At 37.7% G+C, this 25663-nt stretch overlaps 1 protein-coding gene across 2 annotated transcripts in view; it reads left to right on the forward strand.

Annotated features, from left to right (window-relative positions):
• LOC144581428 (uncharacterized) overlaps window positions 1-25663 on the forward strand; it is a 95622-nt gene that overhangs the window by 48251 nt on the left and 21708 nt on the right. For both annotated transcript variants that reach the window (XM_078365243.1, XM_078365242.1), the window contains exons 3-4: window positions 360-503; window positions 1451-1512. In XM_078365243.1, coding sequence (XP_078221369.1) covers window positions 360-503; window positions 1451-1512 — 206 coding nt within the window. The remainder of the gene's footprint in view (window positions 1-359; window positions 504-1450; window positions 1513-25663) is intronic.

The following is a 25663-nucleotide window of genomic DNA, read 5'->3' on the forward strand; positions in this document are numbered from 1 at the left end:
ATTCTTGCATTCTCAAGCTCCTGTCTCTGCTGGTTAGTTAAGACCTATACTTCATTTTTCTTTATATTTATCCATGTAGTTAATATCTGAATCAAAAAAGACAATCACATTTTATGTTAGAGCAAACTGGATTAAATCTTGATATCCCAAAATATATTTTGTTAAAAGCAGACCTTTCTGGAATTTGTGTATAGTCCCTTATCTCATCCAGAGTGCAGAGTCATTGAAGAAATAAGACAAAAGATGGTCAGATGGAGAGCCCAAGTGTTCCCTTTATCATTGGTAAGGCTAATATTGGAGAATGTGGGCAATAGTGGGATTCCTATTATCATACTGCAAAATTTGACCTACTCATCCAGTCACAGGCAGCACTGGATCAGAGCAGGCCACCTCACATGGGACCTGCTGCAGTACAACTTCCAGCATGGAGGAGCAGAGCAAGATGTTGGCTTGCTGTGGGAGACGAGAGACACCCATGCCTCTGACCTCTATATCTGTTACAGGTAAGTTTCTCTACCTGATGAGGTGAGAGGTGCTGTGGGGCAAAAAGGTACAAGTGGTTAGGGGAAAATACCTTCTTAGGGAAACCAAAGGAAGTGGGTAAGACCATTTCTATCCGATACTCCTGAACATGATGATATGATGCATGCATATATGGGATGATTGAGAGTCACCGGTGATGAGCAATCTATTCACTTCTGTCTGTGGTGATTATAATATTAACCAAACGGTATATTGACTCGTAACTTTTATTAAACACTATTAATATATCAAAATTAGTTTAATCACCTAGCTTCTTGGCTAAAACAACTTGTCATACATTATTACTTTTCTAGTTACATGTGTTAATCATGTAACACATGGGAATGATAATCCCTAATCTAAATGGTTAAATTACCAATTATTTTGGGAACTACAATGTCATCATACAAACTACATTCTTTATGGAAGAGAGATTAATGTTAATGGAAGAAATGGAAAAAATGTAACCAGGCAAATTTTGGCTATAGTCAACACCTTCCCTAAAATGTATAAGGGTGCATATACATTATTTTTAGCCTCAAAAAAAAAAAAACTCTTCTTATTCACTACATTTTTCATTGTCTTAGTTTGTTTGTGTTGCTATAACAAAACACCATGGACTGGGTGACCTATAATAACAATTTTTTTCTCTCAATTCTGGAGGCTGAGACGTTTAAGATGAAAGTGCTGGTTGGTGACGGCCCATTCTCTGGTTCAAAGAGGCTTCTAGCTGTGTATTCACATGGTAGAAGGAGCAAAAGAGCGCTTTGAGGCCTCTTTTATAAGGCTACTAATGTTATTCATGAAGGCCATGCCTTCATGAATATTTATATTGTTATGCAACAGATCTACAGAACTTTTTTATCTTGCAAAACTGATTATATGTACATTAAAGAAAAATTTCCCGTTTCTCTCCCCTCTCTCCCAGAACCCTAGCAACCACAACTCCATTTTTCATTTCTATGAATTTGACCACTTTGGATATCTCATGTAAGTAGAATCATATAGTATTTGTCTTTTTGTGACTGGCTTATTACACCTGCATAATATCCACAAGTTTTATCCATGTTATAGCATGTGACAGGATTTCTTCCCCATTTAAGGACAAATAAAATTTCATTGTATGCATATATCACATTTTGTTTACCCATCCATCCATCTGTCAACATCTGGATTGCTTCCAGCTCTTGGATATTGTAAATAATATGGGTGTGAATAATATGACCACAGGTCTGCAAATGTCTCCTTGAGAACTTGTTTTCAATTCTTTTAGATATGTACCCAGAAGTGGAATTCCTAGGTTATATGGTAGTTTTATTTTTCATTTTTTTGAAGAACTGCAATATTGTCTTCTGTAGTGGTTGTACCATTTTACAATCCCACTAGCAGTGCACAGACATTCCAGTTTCTCCACACTTTTGCCAGCATTTGTTATTTTCTTTTTCTTCTCTTTTTAAAATACAGGTTGTTGCAATGGGTTTGGGGTTTACTCTAAACATTTTAATTAATTATATTCCTTTTGGTTTTTAGCACCTGGCTTTATCATCCTGTCCTTCTTTTGTGCTGCTATATACTGACTCACAGGTTACCCTTCACATTTATTAGGTGTTGCCACTGTCTGTTCAGTCTGTATCCTGTTGGTTTATTCATTTCCTCATTCCCTTCCTCAACAATTTCCTTTCATATCACTGAGGTCTTCAAACACCTGAACGTTCCTTAGAATTCCTCTTTTTCATCCCATTGCTTCTGAAGAGTACTACATTCTAAAGTACACATGTGTTCTTTGCTCAGTATCCCTTTACAGATGCTTTCCTAGTCTAATCTTACTCTTATGGTTTGGGGGAGGTTGATGTCACCATCTGGATGCAAGAATGAGCATGTGACCCAAACCTGGCCAAACAAAATATTCTATTTCTTTAGCCAGAGTGACTGATTCAGTGGTGGACCTGTCAATCCAGATTTGGTTGGCTTTATTGAGTAAGAGGTAGCCAAACTGATCAGCATCAGAAACAGGCTTACAAATCCAGTTCCTGCTGCTGATCAGTTTGGCTACCACTTAGGGAGGACCTGCCAGGAACAAAGCCCACACAGAGAAAAACAGATCTGAGAGATAAAGATAGGTTTCATCTCAAGCAAAGATGAGATATATCTAAAGAGACATTTATTGCAATTTTCCCTTATATGAACCAGCAAATTTCTTTCTTTTCTTTTCTTCTAAATCAAATTGAGTCAGTGTCCTAATTTACTTCTTTTTAAATCCAGTATGAATGTCATTGAATAACATTTTGGCATTTTTTTTGTCATATCTCTCATTTCTCTTACACAGATATTTTGCCACCTTATATGCTTTGGATCAGTCCAACTCACTTTTTTTATTTTTAAACTGTTGAATGCTATTAGAGAGTATCAGGAAATGCAGGAGAGAAAATTAATGCATAATGTAACTTAAAGCAGTGATAAATGTTTAAAGAAAATAATGTGGGGCTAGAGAGTGACATATGGGTTGGAAGTTGTTTCATATGGGGTGACAAGGGTAGTTGTTTTCAAGAGTCCTTTGAATAGACACGTGGATGAAGTAAGGGGATCAGCCATGCAGGTTCTCAGGTAGGGAACAAGAAACTCAATGGCTTTAAAGTGCAACAGACTTGGAGTATCCCAGTAATGGTGGAAAGTTACTGTTAAGTGGAGTGCGGGTAAAATGGGAGAAAATGAAGCATACCAGAGAGGCAAATTATGGCCAGATCACACAAAGCCAACTGTCTACTTGAATCTCTACTTGGGGATGACCTTACCACATTAAACAGAGCATGTTTGAAATTGAACTCCTTACATTTTCTCTTACCCACCAACTTCTTGTGTCCTGTCTCAGTGATGAACACTATCTATATAGGCACCCAAGCCAGAACTGTCACAGTCATCTTCAACTCCTTTTTTTTTGAGATGGAGTTTCGCTTTTGTTACCCAGGCTGGAGTGCAAGGGCGCGATCTCGGCTCACCGCAACCTCCGCCTCCTGGGTTCAGGCAATTCTCCTACCTCAGCCTCCTGAGTAGCTGGGGTTACAGGCACACACCACCGTGCTCAGCTAATTTTTTGTATTTTTAGTAGAAATGGGGTTTCACCATGTTGACCAGGATGGTCTCGATCTCTTGACCTCATGACCCACCCACCTCGGCCTCCCAAAGTGCTGGGATTACAGGCTTGAGCCACTGCGCCCGGCCAACTCATTTTCCTTCACACCTTCATCTTACTAATCACCAATTCTGGTCAATTTCATCTCTTACAGTCTGAATTTGCCTTCCAGTCCCTCAGTTCAGGCCCTTATTATTGGTCTCCTGAGTAGTGCAACAACCCTTTACCTTTCTTCTTGTCCTCTTGCAATTCCTCCTTCATATCACTGTGACTTCTCTAAAATAGGGATTTGATTTATTTTTCCATCACATACAATTCCCTACATATTTCCTGATGCTTCTTGTCTAAGCTCCTTAGCACGGCATATATAGTCTTTCATAGTCTGGCCCTGCCTCCCTCTCTGGCTCTCTCCTCCCGCTTTGACCCTCACTCTGTTCACTGCTCTCCACACTAAATGGTTCCTTTCTGTGTGCTCTGCACACTTGGCTCTCCTTACAGAATGTCCACTGCAGTTTTTTCTCTCCTGGATAATGTCTAACTATTTTGCAAGTCTCAACTGAAAATTCTCCTCTTCTCTAGTTCTGTAGAACTCCATGCCTAGCCGTTCTCTAGGAGTTTTCACATTGTTTTGTAACTGTTTATGTGTTTATCTCTTGATTGTAAATTCTTTAAAGTCACGTTATTTTATTTTTGGTCGTTTCTTTTTCTCTAGTCCTTAGAATAGTATCTGGCATATAGTGGTTGCTCAATGATTAGGAACAAGTAATGACATTGTAATCTTTGTGAAATTCTTTCTTTAGAAACACTTTATAACTTAACTAGTTCAAGAATTTAATGCTTTTTTGGAAAGAAGTTTGCACTTTTATATTACCATTCTATCTGTTGCTACTATAGAAAAAGATTTGCATGTATTTAAGGATGCACTAACACATATATCTGTATGCCTCTTGGAAATCCCATCTATAACCTAGTTGTCTAATTTATTTAGGGCATTGTTTTTAAATTTATTCTTTCAATTAACAAAATTCTACCCTTTGTGGTTATTACTCCACGGGGTGTAAGCACAAAATTTAAAACTTCAATTAAAATACATAAACCAAAACAGAAGCAGTTAAAATAACAAATTTGAAAAATTCTCAGCTAAAAATTATGCCCAATGGAAAATGGCAATTTAGAAAGATATATACACACAGATGGTATGAAGAAGAAAATGTTAACGATTTAAAAATAATCTTTATTTGTGTCATAGAAAACAGATGTGGATTTATACTTTGTCCTTTTAAATTGTCATCTCTTTGAGTACACTATCTTATTCCTAGTTGTGTAAGTAATCAATATTTATACAATTGTCTAAAGAAATCACTGAGAGATGATTAGGTCACTACCTTCTAAGTGTTTTTGATGGCAGAATCATTCCAGTGACAATAGGAGGAGGATGCCAATAGAAATCTAAAGATTGAGAGTGCAATGGGAGAGAACTACATTTTTCTGTCACAGCATATAACTCCATTTACCCTGAAATTCTGACAGGCTTTGTCTTTAATGTTTTAAAATACCCAGAGATGTTTCGATCATTTCACTGTAAATTTTGTTGTTTTAGGCTTTTGGTTAAAAAGTCACTGTTAAAGAGTCAACACAAATATCTAAACCATGAGATAAGAAGATGATCTACACAGTTTCAAGGATTAAAGACAGAAAGTTTTTGTCTAAACATTTTATTCTTTAAAAAATGTTACTCTGAATAGTGCTGCAATGAACATACAAGTGCATGTGTCTTTACATAGAATGATTTATATTCCTTTGGGTACATACTGGGTACATACTTGGTAATGGGATTGCTGGGTCAAATGGTATTTATGTCTTTAGGTCTTTGAGGAATCACCACACTGTCTTCCACAATGGCTAACACATGCATGTGTATGTTTATATGTGTATATTCACAATAGCAAAGACATGAAATCATCCTAAGTGCCCAACAATGGTCGATTGGATACAGAAAATGCGGTACACATACACCATAGAATACTATGCAGCCATAAAAAAAAGAATGAGATTGTGTCCCTTGTGGGGACATGGATGGAGCTGGAGGCCATTATTCTTAGCAAACCAATGCAGGAACAGAAAACCAAATACCACATGTCCTCCCTTGTAAATAGGAGCTAAATGATGAGAATATATGGGCACATAGAGGGAAATAACACACATTGGGGCCTTTTAGAGGGTGGAGGTTGGAAGAAGGGAGAGAATAAGGAAAAATAACTAATGGGTACTAAGCTTAATACCTGGGTGATAAAATAATCTGTACAACAAACCCTCATGATACATGTTCACCTATTTAATGAAACTTCACCTGAACTTAAAAGTTGAAAAAAAATGTTTTTCAAATAACTTGAAGGGAAAAAGGTTTTGTGAGCTTCTGGGTAGAATTTCAGGTTATTTTCCAGCTCTCCAATAAAATAGACATTTAGTGAGATCCTGCCATCTACTACGTCAAGACACTATGGAAGATAAAAGGCAGAATGAGTTACAGTACCCACCTTCAAAGAACTGACACTCTTTTGGGGTAAAGAAAGTATGTACCTGGACAGAACACAGGCTGGTTAGACAGTGGATAGAATATATTTGTTTACCTCATACCCTCTTGCAATACCAATAAAATGAGAGAAAATGTGTGAACTAATAAGCATAAACAGCATGGGAGAATATACAGTAATAGAGTAAGCCCTTTGTATAAGATAGAAATGGACATAAAATTTCCCGGAGACACAAAACCTTATTCTAAATACCTATAGAAAGTAATGCCAATGAGAAATGTGAAATTTTGCTAGAAAATCTCAGAAAGACTCAGAAAGTAAAAACACTTGGCATCACTGAAGACAGGAATAAGGCATGGAGTTGAAAACATGGAGAATTGGTTGGACACTTCTATAACAAGTATCTAGAGCTCCTTGGTTTTTTTTCCTTCACCAATGGCAACAGGAAGCATTGGTTTTATTTTGTGAAAAATTGAACTGTAGAGGCTGAAATGAATGGTGAGAAGAAAGACACTATATATTAAAATCAGGAGGACTAAAGGAAAGCCTTCAGACTGAATGTTAAGCCCTCCTTGAGCTGCTTGGCTGTAAGAACACTTGAAATCAGAACTCTATCCTCCAGAGAGAGTGGAGAATTTTCTCCACAGCTATCGAACTAGTAGAGAGTGTTGGTCTGTGTCTATCTAAAGAGACTGATATTTAGAAGTCACCCCTCCAAAGGGCGTTGTCTCCAGCCAGCAGTGAAACCCACCAATTGATAAGTTCCACCTTCGCATACAGTTTCCAAACAGCTTTTAGTGTTTCACTCTTAAATGTGAACAGCCAACAACTTACTAGATACCTGATGAAAACCTTCAGCAAGAAAAGCAGAAAAGAGAAAAGGGTGGGGGAGAGAGAAAGAGAGAGGGGGAGAGAGAAAGAAAGAGAGAGAGTGAGAGAGAGAGAACCAAAAGAACTTAGAGGAAAATATAGACAAAGCAGAAAACAGAAGAAATGTACTCTTCCACCTGAGAGCCACTGATAAAATCCCTAGGACAACACACATATAAAGAATATACCCTGTCACAGATAGGGTATATTCACAGTTATCCCATATATATCTGTGGAGACGTAAGACTGGTCTACACAGTTGCAGGGATTAGTGACAGAAAGTTTTTGTCTAAACATTTTATTCTTTAAAAAATATTATTCTGAATAGTACTGCAATGGTCCTTAATACTGCTTCAATTAAAACACATAAACCAAAACAGCAGCAATTAAAAATAACATATTTGAAAAATTCTTAGCTAAAAATGATGCCCCATGGAAAATGGCAATTTAGAAATATATACACATGCAGTCGCTATGAAGAAGAAAATGTTGATGAGAACCATTAAAAAGATACTAAAAAAACAACAAAAAACAGCTCTTGGAAATTAAACATCAGATAGCCAAAATAATAATTAAAAGGAATAGGAAATGCAGAAGTTAAGGCCAGTTTTTAGAAAGTGGAGGAAAAGGACAAGGAAATGTGCAAAAATCAAGAAAAGTTAAAAATATTAAGAGACCAGTCTAAGGCCTGGCACAGTGGCTCACACATGAAATCCTAGCACTTTGGGAGGCAGAGGTTTACAGCTCGCTTGGGCCCAGGAGTTCAAGACCAGCCTGGGCAACATGGGGAGGCTCCATCTCTACAAAAAATAAAGAAATTAGCTGGGTGTGGAATTCTATACATGTGGTCCCAGGTACAAGGGAGGCTGAGGCAGGAGGATAGCTTGAGTCCTGGAGGTTGAGGCTGCAGTAAGCCATGATCACAGGGCTGCACTCCAGCTTGGGTGGCAGAGTGAGACCCTGTTGAGAGAGAGAGAGAGAGAGAGAGAGAGAGAGAGAGAGAGAGAGAGAGAGAGAGAGAGAGAGAGCAATCCAGAAAGACCAATATCTTAAAATTTTCAGAAAGAGAATATAAATAGAAAAAACTGAACAAAGACATAATATAAGAAAATTTTCCAGAATTAAAAGACATATATGCCAGCACTGAAAGAGCCCACTGAGTGCCCAGCATGAGAGCTTATGAAGGATCCACAGCCAAACTTCTAAAGAAATTTCAGGACAACACACATATAAAGAAGATTCATTAAAATGCAGGTGAGGAAAAGTAGCTCACTTACAAAGAATCAAGAATTATAACATCATCAAACTTCTCAGTGTCAACAGTGGAAGCTCAGAATTCTATATACATTCAAAGAATACATTAAGTACACAGGCGAATGAATGTGTTTTATAGGCAGAATCTCAGAAAATTTGCCTTCAATGTTTGCAGAAGCCATTTGAGACTTGCTTTAACAAAATGAAGGTATAATTCAGATAATAACATGAAAAATACAATACAGTGATTCCATATAGGAGAGAAGAGAAAAGAAGAACTGGGATGGCAACTGAGTTGCAGAACTATGGGCCTGAAGAGGCATGCTTAACTGACTTCAACAATGTGCATATTCTTCTTTTTTCTTACTTTGATAAAAAAATAAAGTTAAATGGTATTTTTAAAAAGATATATGCTACTAAATAGATTTGCCAACATGTGCCATAGTGCCTTAGGTACTGAAGAAATAGAGATTCATTCTGCTTAGAAGACAGCTTCCAGGGAGAAGGATGAATTTTGAAGGATAAGCATGAAAAAGACAGTTGGTGTTTGGTACACATTCACATACCTGTCTTTTTAGGCCTTCTTGCAGTTAGGTCAGGTCCATGTTACTGGGATATGACCAATGGGATGTGGGTGGAAGAGATGTAAGTCATTTGCAGGCCTGACTTTTAAAATAGACCTGCAAAATCCTATGGTCGTTTCTTTCTCTGCAGCAGCAATCTTAGGGGCCAGATTCCAGATGGTAAGGAGAATGCCTGGTACAGATTTAATTTTGCATGAGTGTAAAGTTGAATTTATTATGTTAAACCACTGAGATTTGAGGCTTTATTTGTCAACACAGCATACCTTAGATATAAGCTATATGGTATGTAAGAGAAAGCACAGAATAGTTATTAAAGGCAGGGATTCTGGAATCAGACTGACTGAGTTCAAAATCTGCTGTCACATCTTACTAGCTGTGGGATCTTTGGCAAGATAATTTTAATGTCTCGGAGGCTCCCTTTCTTCATTTCTAAAGTCAGGATAGCAATAGTACCTTATCTGTTAGGTGTGCATATAATTACAGGAGCTAAAGAAGTCTAGAATGTAAAGATCTATGTATATGTTGGCTATTATTATTAATATCATCTCAAATATAAGTGTCTTAGTCTGTTTTCTGCTGCTATAACAGAATATTGGGCAATGTATAAAGAAAAGAAGTTTATTTGTCTCATGGTTCTGGAGGTGAAGATGTCCAAGAGCATGGTGCTGGCATCTGGCAAGAGTCATTCCAGGGTGGAAGGCAACAGGTGGAAGCAAGCACGTGGGAGACAGCAAGAAGGGTGAACTCCCTTTTATAATAACACACTCTTGCAATAACTGACTCCCAAAATAAAGACATTAATTCTTTCATGAGGACTTTGCCCGTATGACCCAATATTTTCTTATTAAGTTTGACCTCACAACACTGTTGCATTGGAAATTAAATTTACAAGTGAATTGAGAGAACACATTCAAACCACAGCAGTAGGGAGGCAAAGAGTGGCATCCTAGGGGGAAGCAATAGAATAAACTGGAATGATAACTTCTCTTTGAGTTATGCTGTACAAAAGGAGGAATGGAATGATTAAGGGTACTGTCTTATTTCAGCTGCTACAATGAGGTACTATAGGCTAGGTGGCTTATAAACAAAAGAAGTTGGTTTCTGGAGGTTGGAAGTCTGAGATTCAGGTGCCAGAGCGATTGGGTTTCAGTGAGGGCCCTTTTCTGGGTTGCTGATTGCAGGCTGACTTCTCAGGGTATCCTCATATGATGAAAAGAGGGCGAGAGAGAGCTCTCTGGGGTTCCTTTATAAGGACAGTAGTCTCTAACCTAGTATGTAACATAGTAACCTCCTAAAGACCATGTTTTATTCTGTTCTCACACTGCTATGAATAAATAACAAAGATTAGGTAATTATTCAAAAAAGTGGTTTAATTGATTCACAGTTTTTCATGGCTGGGAAGACCTTAGGAAACTTAACAATCACAGCAAAAGGCAAAGGGGAAGAAAGGCACCTTCTTCACGGGGTAGCAGAAAGGAGAAGTGCCAAGCAAAAAGGGAAAAATTCCCCTTAAAATAACCATCAGATCTTGTGAGAACTCACTATCCCGAGAACAGCGTGGGGGTAAGCAACCTCATGATTCAGTTACTTTCCACTGAGTCCTTCCAAAGATGCATGGAGATTATGGGAATTCAAGATGAGATTTGGGTGGGGACACAAAGCCAAACAATATTAGGCCTTATCTCTTGATACTGTCATATGGAGGGTTATAATTTGACACACGATTTTTGGAGGAGTATATAGACACTCAGTCCATTGCAGGTATATAGGTTAGCATATTCATTAGAGCGTGATCAAGGAAAGAGATACAGTAAGAGTAATTTGAAATGAGAAGTTTATTACTGGGATTAGACCTCATACAATTATAGGAGCTGAAGAAGTCTATGGAAGGTTATTGGCTATGCTTCTAGGGCTTGGCCAGAAGGTCAGCAGGATCAGCAGTCTGAAAAAAAGCTGTATCTGAAGAGGGAGAGAGAGAAGACAAATGGGAACCCATGAGAGCAATTTGGAATTTTCATCTATCACTGCCCTCAACTTTGATATAAGTGCCCTGCAGAAGGTGCAGAAGGCAATCCAGTAGACTGGCATAAAGTGTGTGAGTGGTGATGGAGGCTGGCACCAACACCACTCACCTGCATGACATCATAGCTCCTGCTTCGCTTTTGCTTCCTTGGGAAGTTCCTTGGGAACTTTCTCTTGTATCCACCTAACTTAGACTCACACAGGGAAGAGACTTTGGAAAATGTGATTCCAAACTAGTGTCAAATTGTGGAGAGACCCTAGATGCCATGCTGATGAATTTAGGCTTTCCTATGATGGCTATGGAAGGCCCTTGAAGACTGACCAGGATTAATAGACTCAGAATGGAAAGAAGTAGGACCCTCAGCAAGGTTGCTTTTGAAGATGTTGATGTGTTGTTAGAGTTGATCTTATTCAGTATTTATTGCACATCTACTGTATATATATGAAGCAATTCTGCCTTATTTTATTACCTGGGAAGGCTCAGTGCACCTGTGTTTTTTCTGTTCATAAGGAATAATCTTTATCACTAGTACATGTGGTAATTCCAGAGATGGACAGCGTCAGACATAGTGGATACAATTCAATGACATTGTTGGTAAAATAGTAATGATATATATCATCTGTTTTTAAGTGCTTAGGCTCTTTGGAGGAAAGATATTACTGGAGGTAGGTATAAAGCCAAAAAGGAAATTCAAGATGAAAGATGCTTATATGGTGATGGCTTAAAATGTCTTTCAGTGAGACAGGTGAACTGTAGTGTTTGAGAAAAATAAATGTTGCTACTTAATGGTGCAAGCTGTCCAGGTTTAATCATTTTAGAGAGTAGGTCTCCTTTTTGGCAGTGCTGAAACAAAGGTGTAGTGACTTTCCAGACAGAAAAAAATAAGTCCCAACAAGATTTTTATAGCCCACTTTCTTCTCATTATAAATTCTCTCCTTCTTCAGGTTCACTTTCACCATGCATTTCAAGAAGCCTTCTCTGGTGGCCTTGTTCACAAGTCATCTTTTCTCAATTTTTGTGGTGCATTGTATTAGAGTTTGAAAAATAATTCTCACCACATAGTGTTATCTGAACACTGGGAAGTAGAGTAGGAGAAAGAAGACTCAGAAATATCTTGGTTAGAATCTTGGTTCTCTACCCATTGTGTGACTTTGGGCAAGATACTTAACATTTCTTAGATTCAATTTCAATTTTCCTAAGTTTTGCCTAATTGCATTGTAGTATCTACTACATAGGTATAAAATGAATGCTAATCTCCTCCATCCTGCTTTTTCTTTCTTTAAATTTATTACAGTATGGCTAGTTGGTTTTATTCATTTTAAAAATTAGAATATCATCTTAATCACTGTTGATTTTCTCTCAGCATTTAGCATAATGTCTAGTTGTAGGTGCTCAGTATAATGCCATGATGAATAGATTAAAGAACATGGACATAACCTACTCTAGTTTTGATTCTGACTGAATAATGCTGCTGGGGAGGGGGCAGATTCCTTGAAGAACATCTTCCTAAGGTAGCTCTTTTTTCATCAGAGAATTAATGGTGCACACCTCAATGGAGCTTCTGTGATTACATCCGCCGTTGAAGATTGAACACAAGCAAATGTAATTGTGGAAAGAACAGAAAGGAGCTTTTGAGGTTTCCCCACCCCTAGTTTTCACCAGGGCCTTGGGGATGCTTTCAGAAGTAGAGCTTGATGGAGTGTTGACTTCTAGAAGTCCACCTTCCTGTCTTGAGCAGAATATCAAAGTGAAGGCAGCCTTTCTGAGAGAGCTTCCTCCCATGCTGGGCCTCACTAAAAGACCATTATTAACCCCACCAATTCATGTCTAAGTGGCATCAATCATTTGGGTCACACAATGCCTGACTGTAAATTATGACATTATCTCTGAATACGAAGGTGATAATAATAATAATCATAAAAAAAAAGCTACTGGCATGGCCCCGGCCAACTGAGGACCTTAGCCAGATCTGTAATATTTGTTCTTAACATGAAAGGCTTGGCTTTTCCCTTGCACACTCATACATCACTGGACCTGTCAAGGGTTTCTGTAGGACCAGTTGACATAGCTCAGAACAGCAGCTGCTGGATGGCTTTGGGGAGCCTGACTCAAGAAACAGTTGCTGGGGTACAGGGACCACAAGCATTCTGCCAGAGACTGACATCCTGTTGTGCTGTCCTGCCACTGCCCTCAGTAAGTCACAACGAGGAGTAAACTGCTGTCACTGAGATGAAAGGCCCCCTTCCTCTGATCTCTCCACTACAAAATTACTTCAGTGCCACACTGTATTTTATGTCAATACCTATTTTATTTTTCAAAATTGAAAAAGATATAAGTACATTGTTCCCTGAATTCCTGATGCTCTGGGTAACCTAGCAACTGAGTATGCCACATAGCACACAACAGAACATTATCATGCACTCCGTTCAACTAACAAGCAAGCAGCACAGATTTCCCTTGCAGATGATTTGGGCTAAATTAACGGTTAATAGTTGCTATTAATATTAAAAATAATAATAACCTCCCTTTTTCATTTCTTAGAGGTAGATTTGTAGGGAATAATGCTTGGTTCTAATTGTACATGTGGGAGAGTGTTTTTCACTGAGCCTACATCTTGCAAGCGATTTGCATGGGATTTAGGTAGCCAGCAGCATGCTGCAAAGTGATAATCACATGAAACAGGAGAATACATTCAGAACATTTGGAAACCATGCAAAATTTTCAAGTTCAAAATTAACTCACACTTTCCACCTCTGGGAAGATGCTGTCAATAAGGAGCTTAAGTGCATGGATCAGGATGTCTAGCCAGGCTGACTCTGCCCTCAGTCCTCCGAGAAGCCTGCCAGGAAGCCCTCTGGCAGTCAGCTCTAGGACAAGAATAGAGCCAGAACAAGAGTCAGGGTCAGGGAGAAGTTCAAGAAGCTCTGACCTGAATGAACATGGGCAAGGTCATGGCACAGAGCAAGAGTCTGCTGAAGAATGGCAGAGGTTACGGGGAAGGGAGGAAAGAGTAAGAACAGAGGCTGGACAGAACAAAGGAGGAAAGAATGGACATTTCCAGGAACAAGGAGGAGAGCATGAAACGCACATAGCATTATGAGACAGGAGGTGGCTGGGTTGTTTTTTGGTAACAGGAAGTTCCAGGGTTGGTGGATAGATATCTAAAATAGGCTTTTGTGTCCATTTGTTCTTCACTTTAGGTTTCCTTTGAAGTTGACCCACATATTTGCATTTTGTGAAAGTCAGTTTAAAGCACACAAATACACATTAAAAATACACATACATTTTAATTAATGGGGCTTTGTGAACAATTCACCACTCACTCGTTCTCCTTTACCTCCTTTTAAAAGCATTCAAATTAATTTGGTAGCTTCTTCCCTGAACCACCAGAACTTTAGGAAGCCTTTGCAACTTTCTCAAAACTCAGACCTCAAAAAAAAAAAAAAAAAACCTTTGAAAGTCCTGCTGTTTCTCTCCTTAACTAGTCACCTCAATCTGAAGAACTAAGGGCCTTTCATTTTGAGTACGTCCTGCTGCTTTTTAATAATCTGTGAGTGAATTAGGCATTTTCACCTTCAGGTTATAGCTGTTGCAAATAATGTTTGCTTCCAATCATGAAGAAAATATTTTAATACTTTCTGAGACTCTGAACAACCTGTTATGTGAAAAATATGCCCAATATCTCGACTAGATTGAATTAACTTCTTTTGCATTTATCAGTATAAAGCTGGTTCTTGAAATGTTATTTTTAAAAATCAGTACAAAAGTTTAGGAGCACACTGCTTGCGAATAGTCTAAGCCACTTAACGTATTTGGATGCATTTTTGACACTGTGGTCAGGAATAGCCCTTCCTGCGTCTGGTTTCTAAGTGATTGCAGTTTGTGCCGATTAAGTAGCAAAACCATTTGGTTGCACTCCTTGCCACCGGGGAACTGACAGGACACTAAATATCATTGCAGTGCAGCAAAGCATGGAGATGCTCCAAGAACAGCAGAGCTGAAAACATGAATACAATGCACAGGCTTTTGACTGTTTGGTAGAAGCATGATAGAAATTCAGGAATCAACAACAATCTGTGCAGTGTTTGGCATTGCTAGATTTTAAGGACAATATTTTAGAAAGCAGAGAACTGGTGTGATGATTTTTCCATGAATGCATAGATCAGCTGCTTTTAAAAAAGGTCACGTTAATGTATTTGTGCCCAAACACTTGTAAAAGCCAGACCACCCATGGGGAATGTGTTCTTGTCAAAGCCTCAAGTGGAGTGACCTGTGCATCCGAGGGTTTCTGTTGCTGAGGTGATGGGATGGGAGGCTGGGAGAGATGGCTGCCTTCTGAATTTGCAAAAGCCGTCAGGGCAGTGTCACAGAAAGAATGCACCCTTCAGTGCCTTAAAATCAATCTGTTAATTGTGTCAGGTATGGGGTTTTAGGGAGGGTATGACTTTACAGTTTGCTTTAAAAGAAGTTAACTTTTATTTTTTCTATTCTGAAATGCTCTGTGTTAAAATGTTAAAAGAACATTGATAGAATGAAGAAAATTTCAAGAGCAAAACTGAGCAATCTAGGGCAGATTATGAAGCTAATTGACTGAAATTCTCATGGTTTGAGTGCATTACAGTGAGTCAGAAATTGGGAAAGTCACCGTTAATGAGGAGACCACTGGGGCCCTCATTTTCATCTGCAAACCACTGCAAACAGATGGACATCTGTTTAAAAAAGATAGAATGGCTTTAAAAGTTAAATTGGAACGGTGTATAAGTTCTATACTGTAAAACATGTAAGGTGACAAATACTACAAACACATAGTCCTTCGGAGTTCTATGTTTAAGCATCCCTGTTCTCTGTAGGGACAGAGGGTGGCCCTGGCCACCCTGTAATTTAAATAGAGAACTAGGGAATACCTCTTAAGTGTAAGGGTGAGGCAGATGTCCTTTGTTCTCAATGAATTTCAGTACTTCAGGGTTGGGTCTTCCTCCCTTCTTCTACAGATCCCTCCAATCTGAGGGAAAAGAAGTGCCCTCAGGCCACACATAAAGATGTAGGTGTTAGCGCGTCACTTAGAGCCTTCTCAGTTGGGTGTTTATATCTTAAAAGCAGACAGTTGGAGCGAGTATCATTTAACCAAACAAAACATAATATTACTGAGAATTCTGGACATCTGCAGTGAAAGAGATGTATTTTGATGGGGAACAATCACAGTATCTCTCTCATAATTTATGCTGTCTATGAGCATAACCACACTGTATCTTTCAGTTTTGTGTAAAAGGGCTTATAGCATCTGAAATTTTCACAAACTTTATATTGAAACATTCAACTTAGCAAAAATGTATAGTGTAGTCCCTGGTGCAGAATTTTTTTCTATTTACAGATGCTGTCTTGTGGTTTTTAAATTTTGGTTACTTGATAAACGAAGTAATATTAGTTTAGAAATCATTTTTAGAAAACATCTTGCAGAACTCTTCTGAAAGGTGATAGCAATCTATATATCATATACTTTTACTCAGATTAAGAGTCACTAATATATGTTTAAAATGCATTAGAAAGAGTTAGTAGATAACATACTTAACATTTCTTAAAGCAATAGAATATTTAAGAATACAATTTATTCTTCCTTAAAAATATAATTGTGGTTCAGTGAAGAAAACAATAAAAAAAACCCAAAATATCCCCTTATGTGATTTCAAATTAGATGTTATTATTAAGTATGTTAAAAAACAATGATCCTCATTTTATTTCATCCACTCCCCTGTCTTTTCTCTCTCTCTCTCTCTCTCTCTCTTTTTTTTTTTGCTTTTACTTTTCACCCATGTTGGAGTGGGTCGAACATATTCTGGCAAAACAAGAATGCCAGTATAGCACTTCCACTGAAGAGGGGAGTGGGACGGGCAGGGTGGGCTGCAGGACACTGTGATTAGCAGCCCTGCCAAGTGTCCAGCACATGGGGGATGCATTAATGGGCACTTATGATAACTATGCTTGTGCTTACAGCTGCATAGCAAATGAATTCTGTTGTCTTTGAGTACCCCATGCAGCAGCTTTCTTTTGCTATTTTGTGAGTGGTACGTCTTAAAATTCAGGTATGGCAGTTTGTCTGGATTTTGTGTCATGTTTGAAGACAAATGGCAAATTGAGGCCAAATCATCTTCAGAAAGATAATCTGTTCGATGAGAATCCAGAAACTGAGAGGGTGTATGAGTTAGAGGATCCATGTCATATCCTAGGAGCCCAGGATGCTCGGTAAGGAGAGATGGCTGTTTCTCCTTGTTCCTGAATAATTAAATGCCCTTCCATGGAGTCCTTACTGCTTTTCAAACATGCAGTAGATACCAAAAAGCTTGCTGGAGGAGGCTTAAAATTTTCTTTCCATCAAAATTCCATTCTATTTTAAACCATAAGAGAAAAAAATGTTTAATAAAGAATTTTGAAGCTGTATTGTATTGAAGTATTTAAAATGTAGGCAGAAAAGTTAGAAAAATTAAGGAGGCATTTTTGTTTCAAAAATAAAATGCCCACCCCTGAATTAAAACATGGGCTTTAGTCATAATTTTTCATGCATTTTTGAATTGTAATTATAAAAGTGCCAACTATGGAGTAATTGACTGGTACCAAGAATTGATTAATTCACACTTTTTAAATGTTTCTCGTTTCTTTCATTCAAGGAGTACTGAGCAACACACAAACACTGTAACAATCTAGAGAGCTGACTTCCAAGTTGGGAGGATAACTTTGGCCTTGCTTTCTTACACTGAGCAGCTGGGAAGTGGTGTCCACTGTGTGTGTGTGTGTGTGTGTGTGTGTGTGTGTGTGTGTGTGTTCCTATGGCTTCTATTAAGAAATACTTGTTAGATAATATGCTTGCTTAGGAATATTTTTAAATAATTTACAGTACCATAACATATACTGACATATAACCCTTGGCAATCTGTTTATTTTCCAGGAATTGCAGATATAAGCATAGCTTTATTTCAAGGTGGGTAGCCTTAAAATTATGACCAAAAAAAAAAAAAAATGATGACCAAAGAAAGCAATAGCAATAACAAGCAACAAAGACCTACTGCAAACCACACACATGCTGGCATACGTGCACAAAGGAAACCTTGAAGTCCGTTAGTCCAGTCTGATAGCAGACAACTGAGCTAGTCTGTTATCTTCAGGTATCAGAAGAATATTGTGCTCTGGTCATCTCCCTGCAGGGTTATTTGCTTAGCAGTAGGACAATGCTAGACACATGCTAACGGGGTTAATTGCAGCCACACGTAGGTTTTCTTTTTGGATGACAGGTCACTGCCTTAAAATCGATCCGCACACTGTTGGGGGACTAATTCTGGGCTTCTTTTCAGCCCCATCCTCATCCTGTGACAGACTGCTGCTACCTACAGGCACTCGGACACACTTGCTTGGGTTTGTACGAAGTGTGGGAACAGACACAGAGCTGGGTCAGAGGGCATGAAGCCAATGTAGCTACATGCATGTCTGCTTTTGTGCTGGCCCTGGCCTCGTCCTACTTTATGCAGATTTTACCTCCACGAGATCCAGATTGTGCCATATGGGATTCCTGTGTATGACTAGCGAGGACACATGCCTGTGGGAACTATCCTAATGAAGGACCAACCCAGTCACTGCTGCCTGAACAGTTGCTTTTCCCAGGAGATGGTCGCACAAGGAGGAGAATTTTTGTAAGGGAGGGTTAGGGGTTATGTCTGGGGGCAAAGACATTCTCAGTGTCTGGGAAAAGAGTTGTGTGTCTGGTTCTTTACAGAGTGTGTGTATAGAAATGGGTAGTTTTAGGGTAGAGTTTTCTGAATAAAAAATTTACTTTGTTTTCTTCATATTTCTTTTCTTCCTTTTCCCCCTGTTGTCTGCTCTTTGTTCTTTTATTATCATTATTTTTTGTGCATGGTCTTGTGTATTTACCTTTGCCACTTCTGATGTTTGCCATCCTTCCATCTAATTACACTTAATTTTAAAATGTCATGCTTGGATTTTTTTCTCCAATAGATTCTGTTGCTTATCTGCTGCTTCAAGTCACATTTCCTTTGCTTATTCTGTATTACTTTATCAATCTTAAGGTATTTTGAAGGTATTCCTTCTTCTTCTCTATTTGTTATAACTTTGTGCAATTTTATTTGTTAGGTTTGAAAATCCTCTCTCTTCCTCTTCAAATGTTATTGTTAGTAATTCTCTGTCATATGATTTTACTTAAGCATTTATGATAGATGCATTCATATTTATAGTTACTAAACATAAACAAAAACAACAGACATTCTTTTTGTCTTTCTTCCCATTTCTCCTCAATCTTCTGTACATTCTTAGCCCATTTTAAAGCATTTTCATCTTTCTGCTCAGAAATGATTCTTGATTTCTATTTCAATAATGCATCCATCTGTAAATACCAAATTCTCTCTATTGCTTTTCTTTTTATAAATATATTTTTCTCATCTTTCTAGTTTAAGTGAATCATTTTATTGATTGCAGTTTTCTTATGTTTTGTTTTAATAGTTATTATTCTCTGGGTACCACTTCTACTTTTCAGAGCTTGAGATTGAATCTTGCACATAGAAAGAGTACATAACTTTGTGTCAGAATATCTGGGTAGATCAGTCTGAGATCTGACTTAATTTCTTTCTAGTAGTAGATTTATTTATGTTCACTTATATACTCACTTAATCACTAATTTCTGAATTTAATTAAATATGTCTCAAAGTCAGCTCTGTACCTCTTCTAGGTAAATACTCGCTCTCTTGTGTCTATAATTAACCTGATCTTGGAATTCCTCATTTGAAAGAACCCTCTTCTAGATTGGGTGATTCATTTTGGTGGGACATTTAGGCTTTCTTTTACAAGAAAGAGAGTTATGCACATGACTCTTCTCCTGATGAAAACTTTTGACATTGTCAATAGAAAAAAATGTTGAGGTTTGAGACATGCAGAATTTTCACTTGCTTATATTTCACAATTTCAACTGAATTCACCAATATCTGTTTCCAGACAACTTTGGTCTTTCACAAAGACATTATCCCTCAAGTCGTTTCAATTATATTTCTAGCTGGTGGTGAATTGATTATCAGGGCTTTTCTTACATGTGGGTAGCATATTTTCACAGATGCTGAGGAGCCTTTTGGCTTCCCCAAACACCTGTGTGGCTTATATCTGATATTTTACAGTTAAGAAAAATTCACTCCTTTAGCTTGAAACATAGTTTTGTGTTAAAATAGAAATACTCCTGAAAGGGTAATATGTCCAGTGATTAATACCTCATAATATCTTTTTCTTTAAAGGATACATTTTGGTAGCTAGAGGAAGCCAGGTTTAGGGGGAAAATTAGAAATTGTAGGGAGATTTGGTAGTTACTAAAGATACAAGAAGTTTATGTTTTGCTTATTATCAGCCCTATTATAAAAGCAACTGGTTGCCGTAGAATAAAACCTCTCTTCTTTCTTCATTGGCAGAGTGGTTAGGAGTCCTGGCTTACCTATGTTGAACTAGAATCATTTTTAATAGGGCTTCCTTTTGCATTCAAAAGTAATCCAGCTTTATAAAGTATACAGTCATCTTACTTTTAGGTAATATGATAGAAGAGAAGAATTAAAGGAGAGGAATTTAAGATACAATGTCATATTCATTGCTTTTTAAAACATTTTATTTTATTTTATTTTATTTTTGCCAATCAGTTTGAGCTTATGAGGTTGCTCAGGTTAGCCTTGAACTGATGACCTCGCCTTCGTGAGCGCCATGACCTCCGGCGGGAGCCAATTTGGACCCTAAAACATTTTATTTTGTAATTATTTATTGATATTTTTAGCTATTGCATATTTATATTTTTTCATTTCTTTCAATTGATTTTCTTTGATTCTTTCCACATCATTACTTTTGGTGTAATTTATTCCACTTTGGGCATTTCTTCCTATTCTGACCATAAGAATAGACATATTCCTCTAATTATCTTATGTGATGCCCTGTGAAATGGTAGTGCCTGGTCTTCTGTTATAGATATTAGGCTAGATTTGGGTGAAATCTTTATTCTGGAAGTTTACAAGATCAAGAGCAGGAGATTAAAATCTAAACTTTTGCACCTGTCATTTACAGGCTGTATGACTTTGGACAAGTTATTTAACCTCATTGAGCCTCAGTTTCCTTTTGTATAATGTGGAAACAATACTATTTACCTCTTAGACATATTGTAAGAATTAAATGAGATTAGATGCACAAAGGCCTGGCACAGAGAAGCAGAGTGAAAATCTATGATTTTTTGTTTTGGTGTGATTTCCCTTAAGGTAGCATATTCTTTTAAAGAGGTTGCTCTTTATAAAGTAATGCTGTTATACTTTGATGTATTAGTGAAATCACCCAGTTCTTTAGGGAATCATCTTCCTGGTGCTGGCTTACTTCTGATTCTCCTTTTTCCAGAATAAAGTCCACTGTTTCACACATTGCCTTAGAATGTTCTGGAGACATGGAAACATTCTTTTAAGTTCTACCAGGAAGCAATGTTACTGAAAGTTCATTTCTGGCCACAGATTTCTCCAGAATTTCAGGGAAACGGTCATGAACACATAATGGGTATCATTTCTATTAGGTTTAAAAGGAAAGAAAATAGAGGAAAAAAAAATGAATCAGACTTGAATCCCAAACTGCCTTCCTGGATTTCTGTGAGTGCCTTTGTGAGGCTCTTACAGCCTCTTCAGGTTTGCAATGCTCAGTGGTAGATTTTCAAACTGATAATGCTGTAATACCTTTGCTATGTCTCCTGTCACCCTGGCTGCACATCAATCCAGTCATTCTTCCATTAAAGATTTTAGAAAGAAGAAATCTTTTCTCTCTTTAAAGGAAGTAGAAATTTTTTTCTACTTCCTTTAAAAAATTAGCTAGTATTTAATGTGGAGAATGTTTTAGAATTTTCATTTGGATTCAAAAATACACGTCAAAGGGTCTATATGATTTAGGTTCAATTTAGATTTGAAAAGGATAGAAAAATTTAATTCCCACCCTAGTCCCATTTTGCTTCCTTTTTGACATTCATTCAAGCATGGAGTTGAAAGTGTTACTACAGTATGAAGGATTTCCAAGTTATGTGTAGAGTAGCTCTGGGGTCATATTATGAGTTTACAAGAATAGCATGATTCAACAGAGAATGGGTGACATCTGAAGGGGATTTGAGCAGGGCTCCATCCATTTCCTTGACAAATGAAAGGGAATTTACAGTGTAGAAATGGGATTGCTTTCTCCTTCTTTCACCTACATTGCTGAAAGGTTAGTCTGCATGCAACAGGGCATTTCCTTGGCTGGCCTGGTTGTCATTATCAGGTTAGAACCTATAGTTTAAATTTAGTTTAAAGCCAGCATAAAGTCATTTTTTATTCCAGAAGCTTGTATGAAGAGATCATAGTGTACTCGTATGCTAAACGTGCACCGTAAAGATAATAGTTGTGTTTATTTTTTCAAAAGAGGATTCTCAGTCCTCTGATTTTTCCATTGTCAAAGGTGATAAGCTACTATAGATACTCAACTACAAGAACCACTAATCCCCATAAAAGACCAGCAAATGAGGAAGACAGGTTAAGGTCATTAACCAGAAGCTACACTGTTTTTAACTGATAGAGAAGATGCTCACTAAAGAAAGTTCTTTTATTTTCAGAACTACTGTACCAAGGGAGAAAGCATGAACTTGCCACTATGAAAAGTAACCTTGTTTGTAACACAACTAAGCCAATTAAATAGATGGCTTCATTTTTTGGAGGAGTCCCAAAGAAATGAAGCATGCTTTGTGTAAAGGAAATAATGCTTATATGCTCAAGTTTTCCATGGTCATTTCTCTTTCATCTAGGTTTTGTTGAGCTACCATGTGGGTGTGTGTTGAGACCATGTGTTTATGCATAAGAAATACTTCTCCATTCAATAGAATGTATTAGTATATATAAACTTATACATATACTAATATATGCATTAGTATATTGGTTTTTGCATTTTCTCATATAGAAAAACTGAGATCATTTGACCAAGATAAAAACCTAAAAAATACTTTTATTCTTTTAACAGAAATGAAAATGTTCTACTGTTTCTATTTATTATTCCTTACTTCTAAGTGTAAAACAAATAAGAACTTTTCTGAATGGTGGATTTTGTCAATTCATTAGGAGGGACCTAACGAGCCCCCGCTATGTCGCTGTTCTAGAAACACATTTTACATTAAGTGTGACTTGTAGCTTTTCAGTGTTTGTTCTGTAGATTACATTAGAGAATAGCGTAGATTATGATAGGGTACAGAGTGAAGGTAAGAGATCACTTCAAAACATTTAACTACCAAAGTTTTGGCTAGGTGCCGAACAATTAGAGACTTTAAAAAATACTGGAATGTTGCCTTTTGTATTAAAGACATTAGGATATGATGTATACATTGACACATACTGTTACTGCAATAATAATATGGATTCCCCAGTTTCTTATGGCCTAGTGTAATTTGCTTTACTGTAAAAACTCTATATTGCTTTTGATGGTGATACTTGATATACCCAATTCTGATCAATAAGACAAATAAGTTATACTAATGCTTTCAGATATGGGGTAAAAATGAAGTATGAGTCAACCTATATTCAAGTATATTAGTTTGCTCTTGTTGGGTAACAAATTAGCACAAACTTAGTAGTTAAAAAAATACTTATTTTCTAAGCTCACAATTCTGTAGGTCAGAAGTCAAATGCAACATGAGCAGGTTTTTGCCCAGGGTCTCACAAACTAAAATCAAAGTGCTAGGTTGCATTCCTCTAAGCTTACGTGGTTGCAGCCGGATTCAGTTCCTCGTGCTTACAAGACTGAATATTCCATTTCCTTGCTGGCTGTCAGGTGGGGCAGTTCTCAGGCCCTTAGAGGTCCCCATATTCCTTGCTGCTTGACTTTCTCTGTCTTCAAACCAGCAATAGATAATCTCCCTGGTGTTAAATCCCTTTCATTCTTTAAATCTTTTTTTTCCCCCAGAAAAAAGACCAGTCCCTTTTAAGGGATCATCTGATTACGTCAGGTTCACCCAGCATAATGTCTCTTTGTAGGTAACCAAGAACATGCTTATAAACCTGGGTGCTTCTGTGTTGGGCATATATATTTAGGATATTTAACTCTTCTTGCTGAATTTAATCCTTTACCATTATGTAATGCCCTTCTTTGTCTTTTTTGAGATTTGTTGGTTTGAAGTCTGTTTTGTCTGAAATTAGAATTGCAACTCCTGCTTTTTTCTATTTTCCATTTGCTTGCTAAATTTTCCTCCATCCCTTTATTTTGAGCCATTAGATGGTGGTGTCATTAAATGTGAAACAGGTTTTTTGAAAACAGCATACCATTGGGTCTTGCTTTTTTATCCAGTTTGCCACTTTGTGCCTTTTAAGTGGGGCATTCAGCCCATATATATTGAAGGTTAGTATTGATATGTGTGGATTTGATCCTGTCATGTGTTGTCAGCTGGTTATTATGTTGCCTTGTTTGTGTCATTGCTTTATAGTATCACTGGTCTGTGTATGTAAGTGTGTTTTTGTATTAGCTGTTAACAGTCCTTTCTTTTTGTATTTAGTGCTCCTTTCAAGATCTCTTGTAATGTACATCTGGTGGTAATTAACTCTCTCAACATTTGCTTATCTTTTTTTTTGTTTGGTTTTGTCTCACTCTGTCACCCAGGCCAGACTGCAGTGACATGATCTTGTCTCACTGCAACCTCCACCTCCTGGGTTCAAGCAGTTCTCCTGCCTTTGCCTCCCAAGTAGCTGGGATTACAGGCACACACAACCACGCCTGGCTAATTTTTGTATTTTTAGTAGAGACAGGGTTTCACCATGTTGCTCAGGCTGGTCTCAAACTCCTGACCTTGTGATCTACCTGCCTCAGCCTTCCAAAGTGCTGGGATTATGGGCATGAGCCACTTCACCCAGCAGTGGCTCATGCCTGTAACATTTGCTTATCTTAAATGGATCTTATTTCACCTTTGCTTAGGAAGCTTAGTTTAGCTGGTGATATGGTTTGGCTATGTCCTCACCCAAATCTCATGTTGACTTGTAACTCCCAGAATTCCCACATGTTGAGGGAGAGACTTGGTGGGTGGTAATTGAATCATGGGAAAGGTCTTTCTCATGGTAGTGAATAAGTCTCATGATATCTGATGGTTTTATAAAGGAGAGTTTCCCTGCACAATTTCTCTTCGCTTGTTTGCCACCATGAGAGACATGCCTTTTACCTTCTGCCATGATTGTAAGACTTCCCCAACCACATGTAACTATGAGTCCACTAAATGTGTTTTTCCTTATAAATTACCCAGTCATGAGTAAGTCTTTATCAGCAGTGTGAAAATAGACTAATACAGCTGCATATGAAATTCTTGGTTGAAGATTTTTTTCTTTAAGAATATTGAATATAGGCCATAAATCTCTTCTGGCTTGTAGGGTTTCAGCTGAAAGGTCCCATTGTTAGCCTGATGGGGTTCCCTTTGTAGGTGACCTGACCATTCTCTCTAGCTGCCTTTAACATTTTTTCTTTAATTTTGGCCTTGGAAAATCTGATGATTAGTATCTTGGGGATGATCTTCTTGTGTGGAATCTTGTAGCAGTTTTCTGTATTTCCTCAATTTGACTGTTGGCCTCTCTAGCAAGGTTGGGGTAGTTTTTGTGAACAATATCCTGAAGCATGTTTTCTAAGTTGTTTGCTTTCTTGCTCACCCTTTTTGGGATGCCAGAGATTTGTTGATTTGGCCACTTTACATGATTCC

Source organism: Callithrix jacchus, chromosome 2, assembly GCF_049354715.1.
Source record: "Callithrix jacchus isolate 240 chromosome 2, calJac240_pri, whole genome shotgun sequence".
Taxonomy (NCBI): domain Eukaryota; kingdom Metazoa; phylum Chordata; class Mammalia; order Primates; family Cebidae; genus Callithrix; species Callithrix jacchus.